A 23,801-nucleotide genomic window follows, 5' to 3' on the forward strand; every position below is an offset into this window, starting at 1 on the left:
TATTTCAAAGTAACACATTTTTAGAGCTGTAATTGCAATACCGTGAAATCGTGATATTTTGGCTTAAAGTTATCATATCGTCTGAATATCATACCGGCACATGCTTACATTGGTCAATAAGCATAACTGCTGTGGTAGGCTGTGACTAGCCCTTGTACAATGGCAGAAGGCTTCTTCACTCACTCTGAAGGAAACATATTGGCCCAAAACCGATAATGGAAAAACTAATGTCTATATTATCCAATATCATTTTAAATGGTCTGAACTCTAAAGTAAATTTTTTCCAAAAAATATTCAACTAATTGCATGCCAATGACAGAGATAGACGTCCAAACAGTTTTGACTGGTAGTAAAAGTAAGTTGGACATCTAGCATCTTCAATGGTCGCCAATGAGTTAGGAGTGCACTGTTAGGGTTAAATTTAAAAAGTCATAATTCGTGCATACAAGAGTTACTCCTGGGAGTGACAGGGAAAGCTTTTTTAACGCGGTGAAGATGCATGGAAATCTAAATACGGTCCCTTGTGAACGCATGCACACACATACACACTTACTCCCTCCATGCTCTCGTAACTTAGCAACACATTCTCTCTTTGTTGAAAAAAAAAAAAAAAATCCCCATCAAACTCCAGTGGTGAGTGCTTACCTCAGAGCCTTTCTGGTGTTTCAGTGCCAAGTACAAATGAGGCGTAGCACCTTCTCTATTAGCGCGCTGCAGGCTTTGCTCTTTTAACACGTGTTGATTGGTCACGCGTTGACTTGTCAGGTCTTGAGAGCCCGCATGCTGGATTTGGTTTTGCATGTCATGTTTTTAATTATGGATTTAGTGGGAAGATGTAACAGTACAAAAGTAATCATTCTGAATGTTAAAGGGATTGCCATCTTTTTGATCAAGAAAAAGAATCTTTAAGATTTTGGGAAAAAAAACAAACAAAAAAAAACAGTGTACTGTATTTTTGTTAAGCAACAATAGGTAAATTTTCAACCTTTTATAAAATATTTTCATGACATTTGTGATAATATGTCGACTGACAACTAGTTGGATGACACCTCTTTAATGTCTTGAGGGGGTCTGTATCACTTTCACCAACACTAACTTTGAGGAGGGTGGCAGGAACAAAAACTGCAAATGTGCTCACTGCTTTACGGCATACGTCACTTCCCCCTTTCAATATAAAAATGGAAGTCGTTGCCAAACCTTTTGCGTGAATTTTGTAAAGATGGCAGAGCAACAAAAGAGACAAAAAGTTTTGTCTGAGGAGGAAAAAAAAGGACGGCTAACCGGATATACAGTACATCGGCCTGGCTTTTGCTTGCTGCTGTGAACCCCCCCCCCCCCCCCACACACACACACACACACAACCAAAATCGTTAGCGCTGACGAGTTTGGATGGGTTGGGGGGTACCCACACTAAGCCACACAGTTGCTAGCCGTCAGATGCTATTGTTTATTCATTGGATTCATTACCTTATTACTTTTCATCCCTCACACAGCCACTGGAAACAGAAATGCTGTTTAATCCATCTGCAGGCAACCGAGAGATTGATTGATGATTTTACGACACCTTGCGGGTGTACGCTGCTCCTCATGGGAAATGCAGTCTTCCTTCAGGCAAAACACTGCCGCTTTTATCCACCGGTGTCGCTAAAATCGACCAAAACTGAAACATGCCAAGTGTTGCTTTAATGTAGTTTATTAGTGGAAAAACGTCAATAAAGACAAGTATTTCCAGGAAGTAGGCAAAACTAGCATGAGCAGTCAATTTTTAAATGGCAGAAGTGTTTGAGTCAATCAGAATCCAAAATTTCCTAGACTTCTGTAATGGCAATATGGTATAGACACTGATTTGCCGAACAAAAACGATTTATAAAAAGGAGAATGTTGTATATTTTGTCTTACTCATGTTGCTGTTGGTAAGCTGATCTTGCCAATTTCCCTAACAAAAGTCCGCTATCTTAAATGCTACGAATGCTAACGTAATTACTATTCTCATGGCAAAACGCTCACACATAACTCCACAAACTGTAGCTCTAAACTTAATTAAAAATGCATACACAAACATATATTAGCTGAAATAACTTACAGCCCTATGTGGGCCAAACCAGAGCGCAGCTACCCTTTATCCATGTCAGACATCTGAGTCTGCTCATAAGTGATACAAGACGACATCAGAGGTGGGTAGAGTGCCTGCTCCTAAGTCATACAAGATGACAGCAGAGGTGGGTAGAGTAGCCAAAACATTTACTCAAGGAAGAGTAGCATTACTACAAAATAATATTACTCAAGTAAAAGTAGTCGTCCAAAAAAATGTACTCAAGTACCTGTAAAATAGGTATTTGGTGTAAAAAAAATAAAATAAAAAAAAACTCAAGTAATGAGTAACACTGTAACTGCTTATATTTTAACTGGATTTAAAACATTTTTTTAAACAATGTTATTTTTTTCTGAGCATAAGGTTATATATATGGACTACTGTTATAATACCGTATTGGCCCGAATATAAGACGGCCCTGATTATAAGACGACCCCCTCTTTTTCAAGACTCAAGTTTGAAAAAAGACTTTTTGAACACCAAATTACTTTTTATACAGAAAATAATTACAGTACATCTGAAACAAATTATTATAACAATATATTTGAGAGGAAAAGCATGTTATTTTGCCTCATTCAAATCTTAATATCTGAACATTTAAATATGTAAACTAAAATGCAATCACATTCGTAAATGAATGGCTTCTGGTTTTTGAAATGTAAATAAACCAATCTATTGTGATAAAACAACAAAATTGCAATGACTGCATTAACCATCAAAGTGAAGTCTAACTAACTATAGTCTTGAAACAAATCTGAATAAGGAAAAACATTGCAATAAAATAATGCAAACTGGTTAAAATAGTAGCTGAGATCTGTCATGACAGAACATCGCTCCAATGATATCTGGCGCCATCTAGCGTCGTGAATGGGGAGACTAGCTGAGATATGTCATAACAGAATATCGCTTCAATGATATCTGGCGTCGTGAATGGGTATGATGTCTAGAAAGCGAATATAAAATGACTCCCTCTTTTTCAATCTTATTTCAATGCAAAAAACACAGTCTTATATTCGGGCCAATACGGTAATACTGTACAATAACCCATAACATAACCACATTCAGCCAAGAAATACAAAAAAAAAAATCATTGAATTCCGACGAGAGAAAAAAAAAATTACATGATTGTAGCGTTATTTGTCCAAAGAGCATGACTGCCCTCTGGTGTAAAAAAATACTTCAGAGTTTGAATAGTGAAGAGTTCCTTCATAATTACTATTTTGAAATGAAAAGGACCATATCTCCAAAATTCCGTGATTAATCGGTGCCATGTTAAAACTGGGAGAGAGGTAAAAATCCGCACTTTCGAGTCATGTTTAGGGCAGCGCTCTATATCAGATACTTCATTTTTTACGGTGCTTTAAAGACAGCAGATGATTGAACAGGCTAGCGTGAAGATAGAACGGCAAGCTTGCATCTGATTGGTATAATGAAGTCATGTTGCGATGTCTTATTGGTGAAATCGGTAGAGCTATCTTGGTAATACACCAGGCACGTCTCTACTCTTGGCATCACTGGCAAAAAAAAAAAAAAACATCTAATATGTAGAATAAAGAGGAAAAATGTAACGACTCTTGTGTAGCCCAAAGTAGCGGAGTAAGAGTAGCGTTTTTTTCTTGACAAATCTACTGAAGTAAAAAGTATAGCTTAGTAAAACTACTCTTAGAAGTACATTTTTCTCAAAAAGTTACTCAAGTAAATGTAATGGAGTACCTGTTACGTGTTACTACCCACCTCTGGACGACAGTCCCGTCAGACCCAACGCTGCCACCAGAAGGCAGTGTATCCTCCATCATTAAACAAAATACAATAATTTTGGACTTTTTGGGTAGTTATTTTGGATTATTAAAGTGTTAATTCCAATTTACAAGGAAATTCGGGTTACGTCGCTAGCGTAGGAACGGAACTCGCTCGTAACCCGGGGATTATCTGTACTGTATTTTTGCCTCCTGTAACCTAAAATTTCTTTAACAAGAAGGTATATTTTCCTGTTTAGGCGTGTTGTGACCTGAAAATTCCGTTTGTAGAGATGTTCATAAATAGAGGTACAATTGTACTTTGATTCAGTGTGGCTGCTCCCAGTCTGCAGCAGTGCCAACTCTCAGTCGTGTACGGAATAATTGTTTCATACCCGGATTTAGCCGGAAAAAACGACAAAGAAAAGGAGATGGCAGTGTTCAGTTTTTGGCTGTATGGTGAGGACGGAGGGCAAATACAATACTGTATTAGGAGAAAAGAAAGGCAACGAGAAAAAAATAACCTACCCGACCAAAGGCTTTGCGTCAAATAGAAAAAAGAGAATGCAACACCAGAACAGATGGAATAACTTTAAACAGTGTGCGCCTATTTTATTTTTGCTTCTTTATCTGTGTTGGAGTCTATCAACGTTTACATGCTGTGAGCCAACAGTGTCTGCTAAGTAACATTTACAGTGCCTTGCAAAAGAATTCGGCCCCCTTGAACCTTGCAACATTTCGCCACATTTCAGGCTTCAAACATAAAGATATAAAATTTTAATTTTTTGTCAAGAATCAACAACAAGTGGGACACAATCGTGAAGTGGAACAAAATTTATCGGATAATTTAAACTTTTTTAACAAATAAAAAACTGAAAAGTGGGGCGTGCAATATTATTCTGCCCCCTTGTGTTAATACTTTGTAGCGCCACCTTTTGCTCCAATTACAGCTGCAAGTCGCTTGGGGTATGTTTCTATCAGTTTTGCACATCGAGAGACTGACATTCTTGCCCATTCTTCCTTGCAAAACAGCTCGAGCTCAGTGAGGTTGGATGGAGAGTGTTTGTGAACAGCAGTCTTCAGCTCTTTCCACAGATTCTCGATTGGATTCAGGTCTGGACTTTGACTTGGCCATTCTAACACCTGGATACGTTTATTTTTGAACCATTCCATTGTAGATTTGGCTTTATCTTTTGGATCATTGTCCTGTTGGAAGATAAATCTCCGTCCCAGTCTCAGGTCTTATGCAGATACCAACAGGTTTTCTTCCAGAATGTTCCTGTATTTGGCTGCATCCATCTTCCCGTCAATTTTAACCATCTTCCCTGTCCCTGCTGAAGCAGGCCCAAACCATGATGCTGCCACCACCATGTTTGACAGTGGGGATGGTGTGTTCAGGGTGATGAGCTGTGTTGCTTTTACGCCAAACATATCGTTTTGCATTGTGGCCAAAAAGTTCAATTTTGGTTTCATCTGACCAGAGCACCTTCTTCCACATGTTTGGTGTGTCTCCCAGGTGGCTTTTGGCAAACTTTAAACGAGACTTTTTATGGATATCTTTGAGAAATGGCTTTCTTCTTGCCACTCTTCCATAAAGGCCAGATTTGTGCAGTGTACGACTGATTGTTGTCCTATGGACAGACTCTCCCACCTCAGCTGTAGATCTCTGCAGTTCATCCAGAGTGATCATGGGCCTCTTGGCTGCATCTCTGATCAGTTTTCTCCTTGTTTGAGAAGAAAGTTTGGAAGGACGGCCGGGTCTTGGTAGATTTGCAGTGGTCTGATGCTCCTTCCATTTCAATATGATGGCTTGCACAGTGCTCCTTGAGATGTTTAAAGCTTGGGAAATCTTTTTGTATCCAAATCCGGCTTTAAACTTCTTCACAACAGTATCTCGGACCTGCCTGGTGTGTTCCTTGGTTTTCATAATGCTCTCTGCACTTTAAACAGAACCCTGAGACTATCACAGAGCAGGTGCATTTATACGGAGACTTGATTACACACAGGTGGATTCTATTTATCATCATCGGTCATTTAGGACAACATTGGATCATTCAGAGATCCTCACTGAACTTCTGGAGTGAGTTTGCTGCACTAAAAGTAAAGGGGCCGAATAATATTGCACGCCCCACTTTTCAGTTTTTTATTTGTTAAAAAAGTTTAAATTATCCAATAAATGTCGTTCCACTTCACGATTGTGTCCCACTTGTTGTTGATTCTTGACAAAAAAATTAAATTTTATATCTTTATGTTTGAAGCCTGAAATGTGGCGAAAGGTTGCAAGATTCAAGGGGGCCGAATACTTTTGCAAGGCACTGTATAACGTTGGGCACAAACATCAGAATATTTGTCATTGATATGTACTGTAACAGTGTGTAATATAAGTAGGCAACTGTGATAAATGATTCGTCTCCACTTTGAATCCTTTGTCTCGTTACGCTGATTCTTCTCCCAATGAAGCCGATAAACCCAATGGTCGTCTCGACTCAAATGGTTTTGCTGAACTCCTCAGCCGCTCTCGCATCCAATACATTATTTAGTGCTGCAATGATTAATCTATTAACTAGAGTAATTCGATTAGAAAACCGCTTCAAATCAAAATTTTCTGCTTCGAGGATTCGTTTAACTAGAGTGATGTAATGATTTGTTTTGAACGCTGCATTTAGTTATCGATTTGGGTGGATAAACTGCCCTCTAGTGGCAACAGGAATATGCCAGAACTCATCTAACATGGTTGGCTCCCTGTTAAGACCAACATAAGGTATATTTTTGTTTGCGCTGTTTGTTTATGCATTCGTTATTTAGTTTAGAAGTATGTTTAGTATTTTTTGTGGGAATATGGGTTTGAACGTTTTGTTACAAGCTTTGTTAAAAATTTTTTTTTTAAAAAGTTACCATTTTATAGCATATACCTAGCGGACTTTTGCTATTCAAGTTAGCCAATTGTTCTTTTGTTGTACTTAGATCCTCATTTATTATTATTTTTTTATACTGTTTGAGGCTAAACTCAGGTATTTTAATTTAGTTTTATTGCAAGCACAAACTTTGTAACAAACATTTTGCAAGGCATAAAATGTTTGTATTCCAATTACTCGATTATTTGAACTAACTAATCAATATATTAATCGATTACTTAAATAATCGATAGCTGCAGCCCTAAAACAATTTGAGAAAGTTTGCCTCACAGCCCAAAATGTATAAGTCTGCAGCCTCCTATGGCAATCTGACATGCTGGCTGAGAGTCCCTAAATTATCTTCGGCACAAAATGACTTGGGCGCATCTAATTGGATATTCATTCCAAAATATCAGCACCTGGAAGTGTCATTCTCTGTTTACTCATTATTTTCTCTATTATCATAGTTCTAAAAAAACAATGATTTGCCTATTTAGATTCTTTGAGCCACAATTAATCACATGAATGTCATCAATACCAAAAGATCACTATTGCATTAACTCATTGGCTGCCTTTGAGGGCGGTATACGGCTGGCTGGCTCCAATGTTTTTTTCCAGCTCTCTCAGAGCTTCTGGCACTTTCTGTCAATGCTAATGCTAATTCTACTGTCAGCTGATGAATAATAGTAAGGTCGCTAGACGGTCTCATGTTTAAAAGCAGTAGAGTCGAATATAGCCACGGAAAGCAGCACTTTCAGGCTTTAACGTCACATGAGACCATATGTCTACTTATGGAACCTATTAGTTGTACTAATTTAAACAAAAAAAAAAAATTAAGCCAGTGATTGTTTTGTTGCTAACGCACACATTTTTAGACTTATGGCTAACACATACGTTTAGCCTTTGGTGTAGCATAAATAAATTTTGCTACGTTGCTATCACGTATTTATCAAGTTTGCTTACACAGATGTTTAGCTGTTTTGCTGACACAGCATGGCTGGCAATTTTGCTAAAAAAAATAGTGCCAAGAATGCTGTTAGCTAACACTTTTGCTGAATTAGTCAAGATTAATTACAGTGATGTTTTAACATTTTTTCCAAGTGACATGAGAGTGCAGAACAGTTTGTTAAGAAGCATCACAGTAGCAAGGGTATGATTGTGCATTGTGTGTCTCACAGTCGGCCATTGTGAAAGTGGCACGAAGAGTGCAGTCAGCGGGTTGTCAGTCTTGGGTTTTTTACTATCTTGCAGAGTCGATACTAACTTAATTATGTATACTTAACTAAGGACATGTTCTAAAATCTATATTTTCATTTATGTGATCGGCAAAGCTTCTGTGTAAGTAGTGTTCATTTTGAGGCCACACTAGAGTATCCTGGCGGGCAAGGCGGTGGGCATCGTGCCCGCTTCCAATTATCCCTCACATATGGAACGAGGCCATTTGGAGCGCGTCATCTTGGGCAAAATTGACATTTGGTCATTTTACATTTAGCCACTGAAACTGGTTTCACTATGCAACACAGAATTTCGTAGGTGTAACTAGCATAAAAAGGGGGCGGTGTTTGGTTCCAGTACGGTGACGGTATAAATTTTATACCAATTTTCTGATGTGCAGCTGCCATCAGTTGTGTTTGTGAGTCTACGTGAATAATTTTCTGTAGAAATACCTGCATTTGAATGAAACAAATCCATATTCTACTTTTAAAGAATGGAGAAAGGTTGAATCTAATGTTCTTCCTAGCGAACGTAGGACTTTTATAAATTTGCTAGATTTGCATATATTCATACAACACAATACAGTGTTGCCTCGACATACGATCGTTTTGAAACACGATCTTTTTGACATTCGACGTAAAATTTGACTGCCGTTTGTTTCTACATCCGATGACGTGCTCGAAATACGACTATTTACGACAGCGCCGGAGTTTCTTTGTTTTCCCGCAAGACACGCACGGTGGATTTTCTTGTGAGAGAAATCAACATGGTTTCCAAGAATGTTAATGCAGGTGGTGAAAAAAGAAAAAGGTGGCACTTACCATTGAAATGAAAATGGAAATGATTTTAAAAAAATATGAGCGTGGTGTGCGCGTTGTGAACTAGCTCGACAATACGGCCGTAAAATGTCTACGATCTCGACTGTCCTCCTCCGACTTCTGTTCGCCAGTCTTTATAAGTTAAGGTGACAATTATTATTGTGGTAACATCGCTAAAGAAATCGCCAGCTTCATCAGGTTTTTAATCCTTTATGTCAGATCTTGTGTCTGCCTCAGCTAAACAGAACATGAAAAGTGAAAGTTAAAACTAATGCAACTCTCTCACTCTGGCACATCAGCCACGCGGTGCGTTCAGGTACACAACGTAAAACACATCTGCCATATTAGAGCCCTATTAGTTACTAGGAGTGGGAACCTCTTGGTACCTCACGAAACGATACGATTTGCGATAAAAAGCTCAAGATAACGATGATCTGACGATATGGCGATACAACGATTATCGATACATTGGTCAGGAAATCAAGCTTCTGCTGTGAATTGGAAAGAGTTTATCAATAGTAGACGTCCAATCCGTTTGAAGTGGGAGGGATGGCAGCGAATGTTTATTCGCTGCCATCCCTCCCACTTCAAACGGATTGAACGTCTATGGCCGTCAGTGGCAGCCAATGCCAGGTAATGATTAATTAAAGTAATTTGGGGCATTTAAGGTCATTTAACCCTCTATTTTCAGTTACTTCCTGTTGATTTTGGGCTATTTTATGGGGCTATTTGGGCTATTTTTGGGAATCACCCAAATGAATAGGCAGTGACTCAAACTCAACAGAAAATGACCTGTAAATGCCTTAAAATGAACAGCAAGTGACCTGTAAAAGCCCTGAAAATCGGACAGAATGATCGTGAATGCTCTGGTTTTGAATGAACGAACGTTCCCAGTCTAAAATGATTTGGTGTCGAGCACCGTTAATGCAGTACGATTATGGTAGAAGATTTTGGTAGCAACTTGTTGGTTCCTTATTATTTTTATTTATTTATTTATTTTTTAGACATTGACACCTTTTTAAAACAATATCTCGATTCTTGGCAGGAGCATATCGATAACCTTTTGGGCCTAGGCGGAGTTTGACTTTTGGGGCAGAGGGGGCTCAACATGTTGATGATCCGAAACCCAGTGTCACCAATAAAATTAACTTACAAGAATATTTAAAATAATAAGTTGACAATGAATGTTTTTTTGTTTTCCATCATTCTTGAAGGGAATTCAAGAAGGCAATACTTTTTGCCAAGATTGTCATCATGCCAATGTAGTTACCCCAGTCAAAAATTGTATCCCCTGGGCGGAGCTATATGAAGGTAGATTTGTGTCTTTATTATTCAATCCAAAAAAAAAAGTTGCTTCAATCAAAAAAAAAAAAAAAAATCGCTTCAATAAAAAGTATTTGAATGCAAAAATAAATTTGAAACTCAAAAAATGCATGTGAAAGCTATTTTTCTTTGAATTTTTTTTTTTTTAATTGGAGTCAAGTTTTTTTTTTTTTTTTTTTTTGATTGAAGTAACTTTTTTTGATTGAAGTAATGTTGATTTGTGTTTGGAGCACATTTCGGCTAGGACGTTTTTGTCCTTATGATTTAATCAAAAAATAAGTTGCTTCAAAAAATATATATTTTCAAAAAGAAAAATCACTTCAATCAAAAAAAGAAACATTTCAATCATATGAAACGTTTTTGAATGAGAAAAAATATTTGAGATGGAAAAATTGGCATTTGAACACTTAATTTTTCATTGAAAAGAGTTTTCTTTGACTGAAGCAATCCTTTTTGTGTTCGGGCCATATTATGGGTAGGACATTTGTGTCTAAATCATTCATTCCCAAAAAAAGTTGCTTCAATAAAAAAAAAAATATTTTCAATCAAAGAAAAAAATCATGAGTAAAATAAAATTGCCCTGTCCTAATTTTTTTTGTTTTTTTTTAAATTTATATGCAAAGTAAATGACAGTCTAAGGTCCTAGTCACATATGTTCGAAAAATAATTTTGAACCATTATAAAAATTTATTTTTTTGTTCATTTCATTCATTTTTGTGGCAGTTTTATTGCTTTACAACTTTTATATATTATAGGAAAGGTAATTTCATGCAATGATACTTTTCGGCCACCAGAGGGGGGCCCTTGCCCCCCCCCCCCCCTTAAAATCCGCTTATGCTTTTGGGATAAAAAGCATCACGATATATCACCATTTCGATATTTTGTCACACCCTTATTGGTTACATTATTATTATCACTATTATTATTCCGATTTTTTATAATTTATTTGTTTTTCTCTGTGTAATTGCTATTTTGCAATAGTACCAGCAGCATTAACTATGGATTTAGTGTAGGTTTTCGGGCTGTGGAACGAATTAATGGAATCATAATGTATTCCTATGGAAAAATCCTGCTCGACATACGACCATTTTGACTTACTAACAAGCTCCTGGAACGAATTAACTTTGTATGTAGAGGTACCACTATTTTATTAGTCTTAAAACCAGTCAAAATGCTCTAAAATGATCGTCATTTTAGCGCTGGTTGCTCTAAAAATAGCTTAATGTCAATAAGCCAAACATTCACTCTTTATTAAATTGCCAATTAGCTGTTAGCTAGCACACCGCGGGCTAAACTAGCTGCTCTTCTCGGAAAATTCCTCCCTCTGAAAGGTTTTTTGAGACTGAAAAACTTGGATATATTACAACATGTAAATTCAGAATCAGAATGAATCGGAAGATGTAAATTCTCAGTGGGTTTACGCGTAAGTGTCAGCGAGTAACTGCTAATGGACTTCGAGTGACGAGATCCTCAAGAGAGGATGGAATATCTCGCTTGAACTCTGCTGAATGGCGACGTGATTAAAGGACGCTTAAGTGCTTTGGGTCGTCACTGTTTCAACACGCCTGACCCCATGTTTTGAATCACCGCTGAGCCCACTGATAATTTGACTTTAGGGGAGGGGAAAAAAAGCATGTGGGAGAGTGGGCTGGGAAGGGCAGAAAAAGCCAGAGGTAATATAACATTTCAGTTTTTTGTTTAACAGTGAGTAAGCAGATTTGGCCACAATATCAAGCTAACGGGCAGTGACAAAAACAACATGCTAAGATTAGCATACATAATAATTTTTTTTTTTGCAGCGACGTGATGAGTGTACATACTAAGTGAGTGTTTGTTTTTGAGTTATTTTGCGGCTGTGAAGGCGTTCATTCTTCAGATTTTGGTGTGAAAGGGGCTTAAAAAAATCATGTGAGCGCAGTTTTTGATCCTCTTGTTCACAGTGAGGCCAAACACCTCAAGTTGCTGTTAGCACATGACCTGCATTACCTCCTGCAGGGCTACAATGTGCCCACTGTGCTGCTATTGATCAAAAATGCCAAGAGAGGCATCAACTAATGTCGCGTCTCCTAAAAGCCGCAAGCACCACGTTGTCTTCTAGGAAGTTTGGAAGAAACGCAGCTTTGTTTGACTTCAACACCGCAATCATGTGCTTTGACTCCTTTCTGACCAGAAAGTGAAGACTGTGGATTTAAAATACTGATACTGACAGCAATAGTCATCCAGTCCATGTGAACTCCTCCCAGTCCAAATGGATTGGACGTCTATCAATAGTAGCCAATGAATTAAATCTAAAATATTTTAGATTGCTAGCGATTTGTTTTGTTTTTTTAACAATTACACAATGTAACACACTGTTGGTGGTCTCTCTGAGGAAAATCCCCTGCTTTCCAAAAAAGGGTGCGCGAGCGGCATGGATATTAATAGAATAAGAGCTCTTGTTTGTGTTGACCTGTTGACGAGAAGACTACTATCTGATGATGCTCGCCATGTCGTCGTGGCAACTAACAGGCGGGGGAGGGACAGCTGCTTTTGCTTTTGTCGATGTTGAAGCAGCGTTTCCACTGCTGACGATAGCGTTGATGTTGCAATTGTAATAATAATACATTTTATTTCAAGCACCATTCAGAACACTCAAGGACACTGTACAAGAAAGATTAAGGATTAACAAACACAAATTAAAAGCAGGATAAAAGTAATAGAAAAGTAAGAGGTCGAGATGAAACGGAGCAGGATCAAGGTGGATAAGAAAGATTGAACAGATGTGTTCTGAGTTGGGATTTAAAAAGTGAGATGGTAGGTATGTTGCGAAGTTCAGGGGGTAGGGAGTTCCAGAGCTATGGGGCAGAGTGACTAAAGGCTCTGGAACCGAAGGTGGTGAGACTGGCACGAAGGACAGAGAGGTTGAGGGAAGAAGCGGAACAAAGTGAATGGGGGGGTTGTCAATATAAAGGAGGTTAGATAGATAGCATGGTGCCACGCTGTGAAGTGCTTTGAAGGTGATGAGAATCTTATATATAATTCTTTTTTTAATTGGGAGCCTGTGAGTTAACAGAGGATGGGGGGAATGCGATGTGTGGTGGGGGTTCGAGTAATGAGGCGTGCTGCTGAGTTTTGGAGGAGCTGTAGGTTCTGGAGGGATTTGTTTGGGGGATCTAAGAGGAGTTAGTTACATTAGTCAACCTGGGAAGTGACTAGACTAGTCACGAGTGTGGCGGCGGTGTTGGAGACGAGAGATATTACGAAGGTGGAAGTAGGCTAATCTAGGAGTTTCGTTAATGTGGGAGCGGAAGGAGAGCATGCTACCGAGGATGACACCCAGACTTAATCTGAGTGGAAGGAATGATGGGTGCAATATTGATGAAAACAGATTAAGGTAATTACGGTGCCTTTTTGTGGCAAAAAAAGCTTTTATATGGGGTCTCTAAGCCCATTTATGACATCAGTCTTGTTTTCGTCAACGATGACGATAACGAAATTATCTCGTCAATGAACACTTTAATGACTGATTTTTGTATGTCGACTCTGGTTTAGCATAAGTTTGAATGGGATTTGTTCATTCTGCATGCAGCCTCGTCTTAATTTATCAAAAGGTGTGCACACCAAGGTTACAGTAGTTTTGGATTTTTCATTATATAGTTTTTGTGTGATTTAAATTTTTTTTATTTTTTTTAGCTAAAATAGTTTTTACAGTGGATTTAAACATTTTTATTAGTTTTCGTTTGTCTGCAGGATTAAAATAAATAAAAAGACCAAATTAAAAAAAACATTTTTAAAATATGGGTTCGCCATTTTGAATTTTTGTCATTTTGATATGGTTTCTGGGGATAAAATGCAAAAAAAAGGGATCAGTGTTCTTCGAGTTTTAGTTTCCGATTACATGACAGTTTGTTACTATTTTTTTTAATTAAAGTTTTTTTCAGTATTTTGTCCGTTTTCGTTAAAGATAACCTTCACAGTTGTGCAACATTATCACGGTTGCGTTTTTTTTTTTTTTTTTTAATATTACTTTCTAAAAAAAAAAAAAAAAGTGGTTTAGGTTGGTAATTGTTTTGGAATGAGTTGTGTAGACTTTTGATAATTTCTAAAGCATTGCGGTGGACAAAGTACAACTTTTTGTGTATAGATGCTGGGCTTTTAGTAAAAACGATATTTGTAACCACTGTTGTTTTCATCGATGATAACAACAATGAAAATATTTAGTTGACAAACAATTTTTTCATGACAATGACGTAACGATGTCGAGCTAAAAACGTGTCTTAGACACTAAAACGTAACAAGACGAATGCCAGTTTTCACCTGACGAGATGAGAACAAGATGAAAATGTGCCATAGTTTCCGTCATATGTTCACAATGTGTGACATTGTCTTATCGTATGTGTAGTTAGCCTGCAAGGTAGAAGTGTTTCGTCATGTCACTCGTGATCTGCTGTATCCCTCAGCACAACACGCACACTCACCGGTGCCCTCTCCAGGCTTCAGAGTTGCTTATTTCGGAAATTATAAAAAGATTTGTTTTCTTATCTTGGCTAGAGAAAAGATGCCATGTTGCGTTAGCCTATAAAGGTCTGCGCTGAGTGATTATCACAGACTAAATGGAACTTCTAGCGTTAGCATACCGTTCACCTTAGGGTGGCATCATCTCAAACTATTGGACGTTTTTTTTTTTTTTTTAAAAACATAAATTCCGAGGCGTCCAGGTGGGTTTTATTCATTGAAAATAATGTACCGTTTTCCTGCTGAGGGTGTATTATAATCACAAAGATTTCCTTGTATACGCTACAATGATGTGCTCATCTGTCAATGTCCATTTGAAATTGTTGGAAGCGTTTATTCATTTATTATTGGACTCAAACGTTTCAATTTTACAGATGAAAATATTTTGGGTAGTCGTGGACTAAAACTAGACTAAATTTGTGTGCGTTTTCGTTGCCTAAAACTAGACGAAGACAAACATATTTTGAAAATGCTAGAATACGACTAATACAGTACTGATAATTAGAGCTGTCCCGATCGATCGGGTCTGATCACGTCATTTTCAAAGTATCGGAATCGGCAAAAAAATATCGGCCATGCCTTTTTTTAATATATAATCGTTTTCTAATTCTATTTAACGTTACAGACATAATGTGTTACACTCATCCAGAGTCTTTAGTTTAGGCTTAAGGTAGGGTTATCAAATTTATCCCGATAACGGCGGTAATTAAATTTTTAAAAAATGTATACTTTAAAATATTTAACGCAATTAATGCCTGCACTGCACGACCCACTCACGCATTGTCGCGCTCAATCTGTAATGGTGCCGTTTTATCTATATAGAGAGATAAAAGGCAGCGTAGAGTGAATTTTGGTAGCCTTTGGAGCCTTTTTTTAATTGGCTAAAGCCTTACAATCCCTCTGCCTACGATTAGAAATATCATGGGAAGCAATGTGGGGAAGCAAAGTAGCAATTGATTGTCTTAACACCTTATGTTATTTCCCAACACAGAGAAGATATATCAATTGGTAGCACCATGCACAGTCATGGTTCGGCTTCCCATCATGCATTTGGGCATGGCTACAGTATCATTTACCGAAAGCTCAACAAATACACTAGATGGCAATATTTAGTCACAATATACAAAGACGCAAGTCTTTCTACCCGTGGATCCCTCTCACAGAAAAAATGTTAATAATGTAAATGCCATCTTGAGGATTTATTGTCATAATAAACAAATACAGTACTTATGTACTATATGTTAAATGTATATATTCGTCCGACTTTTATTCATTTTTTTCTTAATGCATTGCAAAAATGTATATGATCGGGAAAAATTATCGGGAATGATTGGAATTGAATCGGGAGCAAAAAAAAGCAATCGGAACAACCCTACCGATAACTATTTTCATCCAAAGGACTAAGATGAAAATTAACACTGTTTGTAAACAAATGGTGTTCTTCAATCACAAAATATCAAATCTAAAAGGATCACTAAATCAGCTACTCGTAATGTAACGACGACTTTTATGAGCATGTTGCTATGTTTGGCTTGTGGCGCACATCTGCTCACACTAAACCATCTCTTCTTGTGTGGTGCTCATAGATAACCAAAGTGGACACGCAGGAATGTTGTCAATACATTCTCATGAGTTGACGTGAAAAGACCTTTTGTGCCTTTGAGCGCAGTTTCAGTTAGATAACGAGCACACAGAGCCAATCAGACTCGCGTATACCCCTTTGATTCCTCAGGGATCATTTTTTTGGTCTCATGCAGGGTTGTCAAACTCCTATTTGTCGCGGTCCACATTGTGGCTCTGGTTTCCTTTGGAGGGCCATTATTTAAGCCAACCCATATAAATGATTAACTCATTGGTTTCCATTGACAGGACTAGTCCTGTCCGTTTTGACTGGGAATTGGGCTGCCCAATTGGCTGCCCAACTGGGAGCAATTGCTGCCAGCCCCTTCCAGTCAAAATTGATTGGACGTCTAGCACTGGCAGTGAAACGAGGGCTGCCAAGATTCATCAAAAAGTAATCAGTTGTCAAAGGAATCGCCAACTATTTTAATAGTTGATGAATCGTTTGGCGACTTTGTTGACCTAAGAATTGTCCAAAACCTGTTTTTTGAGCCGCTTGGTAGCATTTTTTTGTTTTTGTTTTTTTTAAATCATTAAGGGGTCACTAATCATTTTAAGTTTAATTAGTAAATATTCTATTGTTTTTGTAATCTAAAGGAAAAGAAAACATTTAATATTCTATCATAGACTTCACTATCAGATGACAAGACATCTCCCAAAAACATTGCACCATGCCATCCCGTGGGGGGCCGACCCAGGCAGAGCATTTGGCCTTCGCTGCGATAAACTCAAACTGCATTCAAACACCGGATTTAGGTGGAATAAGCACACATGTTTTACTGCATACAAGTAGGCAGAAGTGTCTCAAGAGTGATTTGGTTAATGATTCAAGGTAATTATTATATAAAATAGCCCCATACATGCACTTTGAAATGTTGTGAACAAAAATGCATGGAAAAAATTAGTGTAACTTTAGCTTCAAATATTTACGTAAAATGAATGATAACTGCCTGTTTTTTTCCTTTTAACCAAGAATCTAGACTGTTCTATGTTCATATCTATGTCAAATGTATTACCAAGAATATTCAACTTAAAAACCTCTTTGTTTTGTGAAGCCCACCACATTAACATATTAACCTAAAATGAATGATAACTGCCGGTTTTTTTTTTTGTTTTTTTTTGCTTTTAACCAAGAATCCAGACTGTTCTATGTTCATAGCTATAGAAATTGTGGGATGCAGACATTTATTTACAAAATTTTCAACTTAAAAATCTCTTTGTTTTGTGATGGCCGCCATCTTGTATCCATACACAGTAGGTTAGGTTTACATTCAAATGATCAGATAATTTTCTGCCAACTGCTCGTTATTTGCCAAAAAAGTAGTATTTTAGACATTTCTGCGTCCATACAAAAAAAAAAAAAAATCGCCTTTTACGTGTTTTATGTAACGTTTAAATCTAAAAACGACGAGTGCCAGATAGACGGCAAGAAAGACATGCGTCCGTGCTGAGTATAATAGTATAATATATATATTAGGGCTGTCAAAATTATCGCGTTAACGGGCGTTAATTGATTTTTTAAAATAATCACGTTAAAATATTTGACGCAATTAACGCAGATGCCCTGCTCAGACAGATTTAAATGACAGTACAGTGAAACGCTCACTTGTTGTGTTTTATGGAGTTTTGCCGCCCTCTGCTGGCGCTTGGGTGCGACTGATTTTATAGGCTTCAGCACCAATGAGCATTGTGTAAGTAATTATTGACATCAACAATGGCGGGCTACTAGTTTATTTTTTGATTGAAAATTTTACAAATTTTATTAAAACGAAAACATTAAGAGGGGTTTTAATATAAAATTTCTATAACTTGTACTAACATTTTTCTTTTAAGAACTACAAGTCTTTCTATCCATGGATCGCTTTAACAGAATGTTAATAATGTTAATGCTATCTTGTTGATTTATTGTTATAATAAACAAATACAGTCCTTGAGTACCGTATGTTGAATGTATATATCCATCTTGTGTCTTTCCATTCCAACAATAATTTACAGAAAAATATGGCATATTTTATAGATGGTTTGAATTGCGATTAATTACGATTAATTAATTTTTAAGCTGTAATTAACTCCATTAAAATTTTTAATTGGTTGACAGCCCTAATATATATATGTATATATATATGAATAATAGTAACAATGGATTTCAACCTAAATAAATTGTGATTGTATAAAAAAAAAAAAAAATGCTAATTTTTCTTTTGTTGAGTAAAATTAAGATGATTCTGCATGCTTTCCTGAAGTATTAAATTTCTGATGTGAAAATTGAGTGATTTATTTGCTGTTGAAAATTTGCACAAAATTAAAAAAAAAAGTTAGGTTGCCATTTTGGGCAAAAACTTATACGATATGTTAAATATTGCTACTAATCCTGAAAATATAGGTGATTATCTATGCATTTGGTGATTTTTATTTTTTTTGTGCTTCTAGCGTATAATTTGAGAATTTTATAGCCATTTTAAGTTCTGTTATACTTGTACAAAAAATAATCAGTTATTTATTAGGGAACGACTTTAATTTTTTTTATGTTGCTGCTCACGGAGACTCATATATGCCTAAGGTAAGTACCCGTTTTGGTTTTAGGTCGCTAGCGCTTTGGTTTTGAAAATATTTGAATTTTAAGTTTTTGAAAATAGGCCGCCTACGGATTGGCCCCGATCCCTGTCAACTGATAGTGAAGTCTATGATTATATATATATATTATATTGTTTGTTTATTCATTTTAAATGTTGAAAAAAATGGAAAAACAGTAAATATTTTCAGACTTGCAGTTCTAAATGAAACAAATGTTATATGTATTTTTTTGGGGTGCGGGGTGCATGAAGTTACTTGATTTACTAATCCGGCCACAGCGGGCTGTATTAGGACACAAAATGGAACCATTTGCCAATTTAAAAATGTTTGTCTGACTGACATTCTCATTTAATTTTGTGTTTGGGGGGAAAAAAGGGCAAAAAGATCAGCAATTTCATGCCAATTCGGAAAGGGCAGATCTGAGCCGAATAATTTTCCAAGTTTCCAATTGTCCAAGTTGAAATGAATCTTTTTGTGGTCTGTAAAAGCCTTTTTCCTGATTACACAGTAATTTACAGCATGTTTGTTCATAATGGTCACTTTTTATGACCATTCTCGTGACCCATATTGCATTGTTGAATCTAAATATCAAAGACTGTGATTCTTTTGGCCATATTTTTTTCCCAAGCTGTTGTATGTGTTTGTGTTTGCGCACTGCAGCTGGTGTCCAACACACTGATCTTCTGGTGCACCAACATCGTGGGCGTGTGCACGCATTACCCGGCCGAGGACTCTCAAAGGCAAGCCTTCCAAGAGACGCGTGAATGCATCCAAGCTCGTCTGCACTCACAGCGGGAAAACCAGCAGCAGGTGAAAAAAAAAATCCCAAACTACTTGCAATGCGCCTCAGTCGTTCCCCAATTTTTATAAATTAGGTCATGGTGGCCAGAACTTTTAATAAAAAATTGTTACCTGCAGGAGCGTCTGCTGCTATCGGTGCTTCCCCGGCATGTTGCCATGGAGATGAAGGCGGATATCAACGCCAAGCAGGAGGATATGATGTTTCACAAAATCTACATACAAAAGCACGATAACGTCAGGTATAAAATAACAACCGACATCATACGATCACATTTCAAAATAAGTCTTGATTTCATTTAGGGTTTCCGTGCTGACAAAGTCCATTTCTATTGATATCAAATCAACCCTTCTGATCATGTATAAAAACAATTCCAGGTCGTGCTGGCTAAGAAAGTGGATGAAATCATTTGTGTGGAAGAGCCACCGCTAAGGGTTTTCGGGGGGTTACAGGGCTAATTGGTGCCATGCGACGCCACCTGCTGCTAATGCTGGCTAACAATTGTTAGCGCTCGCCTGTTGGCGTCCAGCGCCGCGGAGGGGGGGCACGTTTTGAATGTTGACGTTCGACAGGCCTGTGGCGAGAGCGACAAGTTCACGAAGAGGTCATTCACTCCGGGTAAAAAAACAAACTCCACCAGCAGCCAGTCAAAACAACATGGCCTCTGTAAGGAACCAATAGAGAAGGGCTAAAAATTAAAAGGCTACAAAGTCATTTAGGTGCTAGGCTGCCCTATAATGAGGAGAGAAGGTCATTTGTTGCTCATTAAAGTTGGCAGACCAGCCAGGTACACACATGTACATACAGTGGGGCAAATAAGTATTTAGTCAAGCACTAATTGTGCAAGTTCTCCCACTTGAAAATCTTAGAGAGGCCTGTAATTGTCAACATGGGTAAACCTCAACCATGAGAGACAGAATGTGGAAAAAACCCCAGAAAATCACATTGTTTGATTTTTAAAGAATTTATTTGCAAATCATGGTGGAAAATAAGTATTTCGTGAAAACCAAAAGTTCATCTCAATAATTTGTTATGTACCCTTTGTTGGCAATAACGGAGGCCAAACATTTTCTGTAACTCTTCAAAAGCTTTTCACACACTGTTGCTGGTATTTTGGCCCATTCCTCCATGCAGGTCTCCTCTAGAGCAGTGATGTTTTGGGGCTGTGATGGGGTTGAGATCTGGAGACAGGCTAGGCCACTCCAGAACCTTGAAATGCTTCTTACGGAGCCATTCCTTTGTTGCCCTGGCTGTTTGTTTGGGATCATTGTCATGCTGAAAGACCCAGCTACGTCTCATCTTCAATGCCCTTGCTGATGGAAGGAGATTTTCACTCAAAATCTCTCGATACATGGCCCAATTCATTCTTTCCTTTACACAGACCAGTCGTCCTGGCCCCTTTGCAGAAAAACAGCCTCAAAGCATGATGTTTCCATCCCCATGCTTCACAGTGGGTATGGTGTTCTTCAGATGCAATTCAGTGTTCTTTCTCCTCCAAACACGAGAACCTGTGTTTCTACCAAAAAGTTCTATTTTGGTTTCATCTGACCATAACACATTCGCCCAGTCCTCTTCTGGATCATCCAAATGCTCTCTAGCGAACCGCAGAAGGGCCTGGACATGTACTTTCTTCAGCAGGGGGACACGTCTGGCAGTGCAGGATTTGAGTCCCTGGCAGCGCTTTGTGTTACTGATAGTAGCCTTTGTTACTGTGGTCCCACCTCTCTGTAGGTCGTTCACTAGGTTCCCCCGTGTGGTTCTGGGACTTTAGCTCACCGTTCTTGTCATCATTTTGACGCCACAGGGTGAGATCTTGCATGGAGCCCCAGATCGAGGAATTATCAGTGATCTTGTATGTCTTCCATTTTCTAATAATTGCTCCCACAGTTGATTTCTTTACACCAAGCGTTTTACCTATTGCAGAATCAGTCTTCCCAGCCGGGTGCAGGTCTACAATTTTGTCTCTGGTGTCCTTCAACAGCTCTTTAGTCTTGGCCATAGTGAAGTTTGGAGTGTGACTGACTGAGGGTTGTGGACAGGTGTCTTTTATACCGATAATGAGTTAAAACAGGTGCCATTAATACAGGTAACGACTGGAGCCTCATTAGACCTCGTTAGAAGAAGTTAGACCTCTTTGACAGCCAGAAATCTTGCTTGCTTGTAGGTGACCAAATACTTATTTTCCACTCTAATTTGGAAATAAATTCTTTAAAAAACAAGGCGATTTTGTGTTTTTTTTCCCCACATTCTGTCTCTCATGGTTGAGGTTTACGCATGTTGACACTGAAGGAATTTAGTCCTCCCAGCCCAAACTGCACGGGGAGGCCGGCAACAGAACGGAAATGTGCTCCGTCGCTGACTCCCCCGAGGAGCCAGGCTAAGGAGGAAGCTAAACTCCGCGCGTTCCTGTGTTAACCCTTTGCACACTGACTCCATGTTTCAAAAGCTTGAAGAACACTCGCCGAAAACAGGTTGACAATTTATTCGTCGACAATGGTCAAAGACAAGGCAAAAACAGACGACGGAGGGACAATTCTGGATCCAAAACAAGGCTACATGTTTCCGAGCAGAAGAAAATCTGTCTTATCTCAGTGTCCAGTCTTTTTGAAGTCTTTGCTGACGCGGGTCTCGTCGAAGGCGTTTCTGGGCGTTGCTTTGGGGCCGCCCCCGCTGTGGCCGGTTTTGGGCGGTTTAGGTTCGTGCGCGGATTGGGACGCCCGCTATCAACTTTGCTGTCCGGGCTGGTGGTGCTTGTTTTAGGACAAAGCGCTTTGTCCTTGGAGTTTGCTGAGAGCAGATTCCCCGAGTATGTGCGTCACTCTTGTGATAAGACGGCATTGTGTATCTCTATTTCTTCCCATTAAACTATGGTGTGCTATTTATTTTATATTAGTAGTGTAGTCCTACCGTAAATATGAATTGTTGCCGGCCTCCCCGTGCAGTTTGGGCTGGGAGGACTAAATTCCTTCAACAATTACAGGCCTCTCTAATCTTTTCAAGTAGGAGAACTTGCACAATTGGTGGTTGACTAAATACTTATTTGCCCCACTGTATATCATGTTATTGTCAGCATCAGAGCTAACCATACTCTTGCTGTTGTAGTTAAGTGCTTGGACAAGCACACCAGAAATTATACCACAATGTCTTTGTCAATGGTATTTTTTCACATCAATGCTATGTAAATAAATGCAGGTACGTTTTTCCCACACCCAATCCAGTTTTAAAGATACAACTAGTGTACTATAATTTAAATTTCCATGAGACTTTAAACATGCAGTTTGAAGAATGTACATCTTATGTACTAAAATAATGTACATATTAAGCCTGTCGCGATATGCAATAATTCAATTTATCGCACAGTAAATAAAAATGGAAGGCGGTAATTTTCCCGCTGCGATTTATCGCCTCGCGTGCACATGCGTATGCGCACGCGCACGTGTGAGGCAGATGTGCGGCAGACGTGCTGTTAAAAGTTCAGCTTCCTTGTTACAAACTACGCCATATGCCGTGACAAGGACTCACTCTTTTATTCACTTCTGGGTATGTTCGTTTTATACATTTGAGTTTGAGTGACTATCATTCAATGGAGGAAGGTGGGGCCGAGTGCACTGTCGGCACACAGCAATGAGCGAGCAGACGAAATGGACGAAAAATCCTGATTTCCAAGCCAAACACTACAGCCCTGGTGTGGGAATATTTTGATTTTAAACCAATTGAAAATGGCGAGGCAACCAAAAAGGATGAACCAGTCTGCAAAATGTGTTAGGATGTTGTTTCAACAAAGAGGGAAAAACGCAACAAATCTACATGCTCATTTGAAACACTATCACCCTCTTTAGTTTTCACTGCTTGGTGAGAAAACTGCATCGCAACAAGCAGAGCCTTCCTCATCACGTCAATAGACAATTATAGAGGTGTTCGCTTGACGTGAGAAATAGAAACGAGACCGCACGAAAAGTGTAGTCCGCTACATTGCTGAAGAAATGAGACCTTTTTACCTCTCTTTAATGTTGTTTGATACTTATTGAAGCCAAATTTTTGTTCCTGCTACTTATTTTTCTCTGTCGTTGTTGAAGTGCAATTGTTTGTGTTACTACAACTTTATACCTCTGTGCCTAAATGCTTAAGTTATTGAAGGGCAATTTTTTTTTTTGGGAAAGTCATTTATTCTGTGTTTCTGTGCGGTATTAATATTGTTGTCTTTTACTTAAGAGGCATGGTCTATTGTTTTTAGTT

General features: G+C 38.3%; 1 protein-coding gene across 1 annotated transcript in view; it reads left to right on the forward strand.

Moving 5' to 3' along the window:
• Positions 1-23,801, forward strand: part of adcy5 (adenylate cyclase 5) — a 56,140-nt gene that overhangs the window by 10,265 nt on the left and 22,074 nt on the right. The window contains exons 3-4 of the mRNA XM_057852113.1: positions 19,427-19,576; positions 19,685-19,806. Of these exons, the coding sequence (XP_057708096.1) occupies positions 19,427-19,576; positions 19,685-19,806 (272 nt within the window). The remainder of the gene's footprint in view (positions 1-19,426; positions 19,577-19,684; positions 19,807-23,801) is intronic.

Source organism: Corythoichthys intestinalis, chromosome 12, assembly GCF_030265065.1.
Source record: "Corythoichthys intestinalis isolate RoL2023-P3 chromosome 12, ASM3026506v1, whole genome shotgun sequence".
NCBI lineage: Eukaryota > Metazoa > Chordata > Actinopteri > Syngnathiformes > Syngnathidae > Corythoichthys > Corythoichthys intestinalis.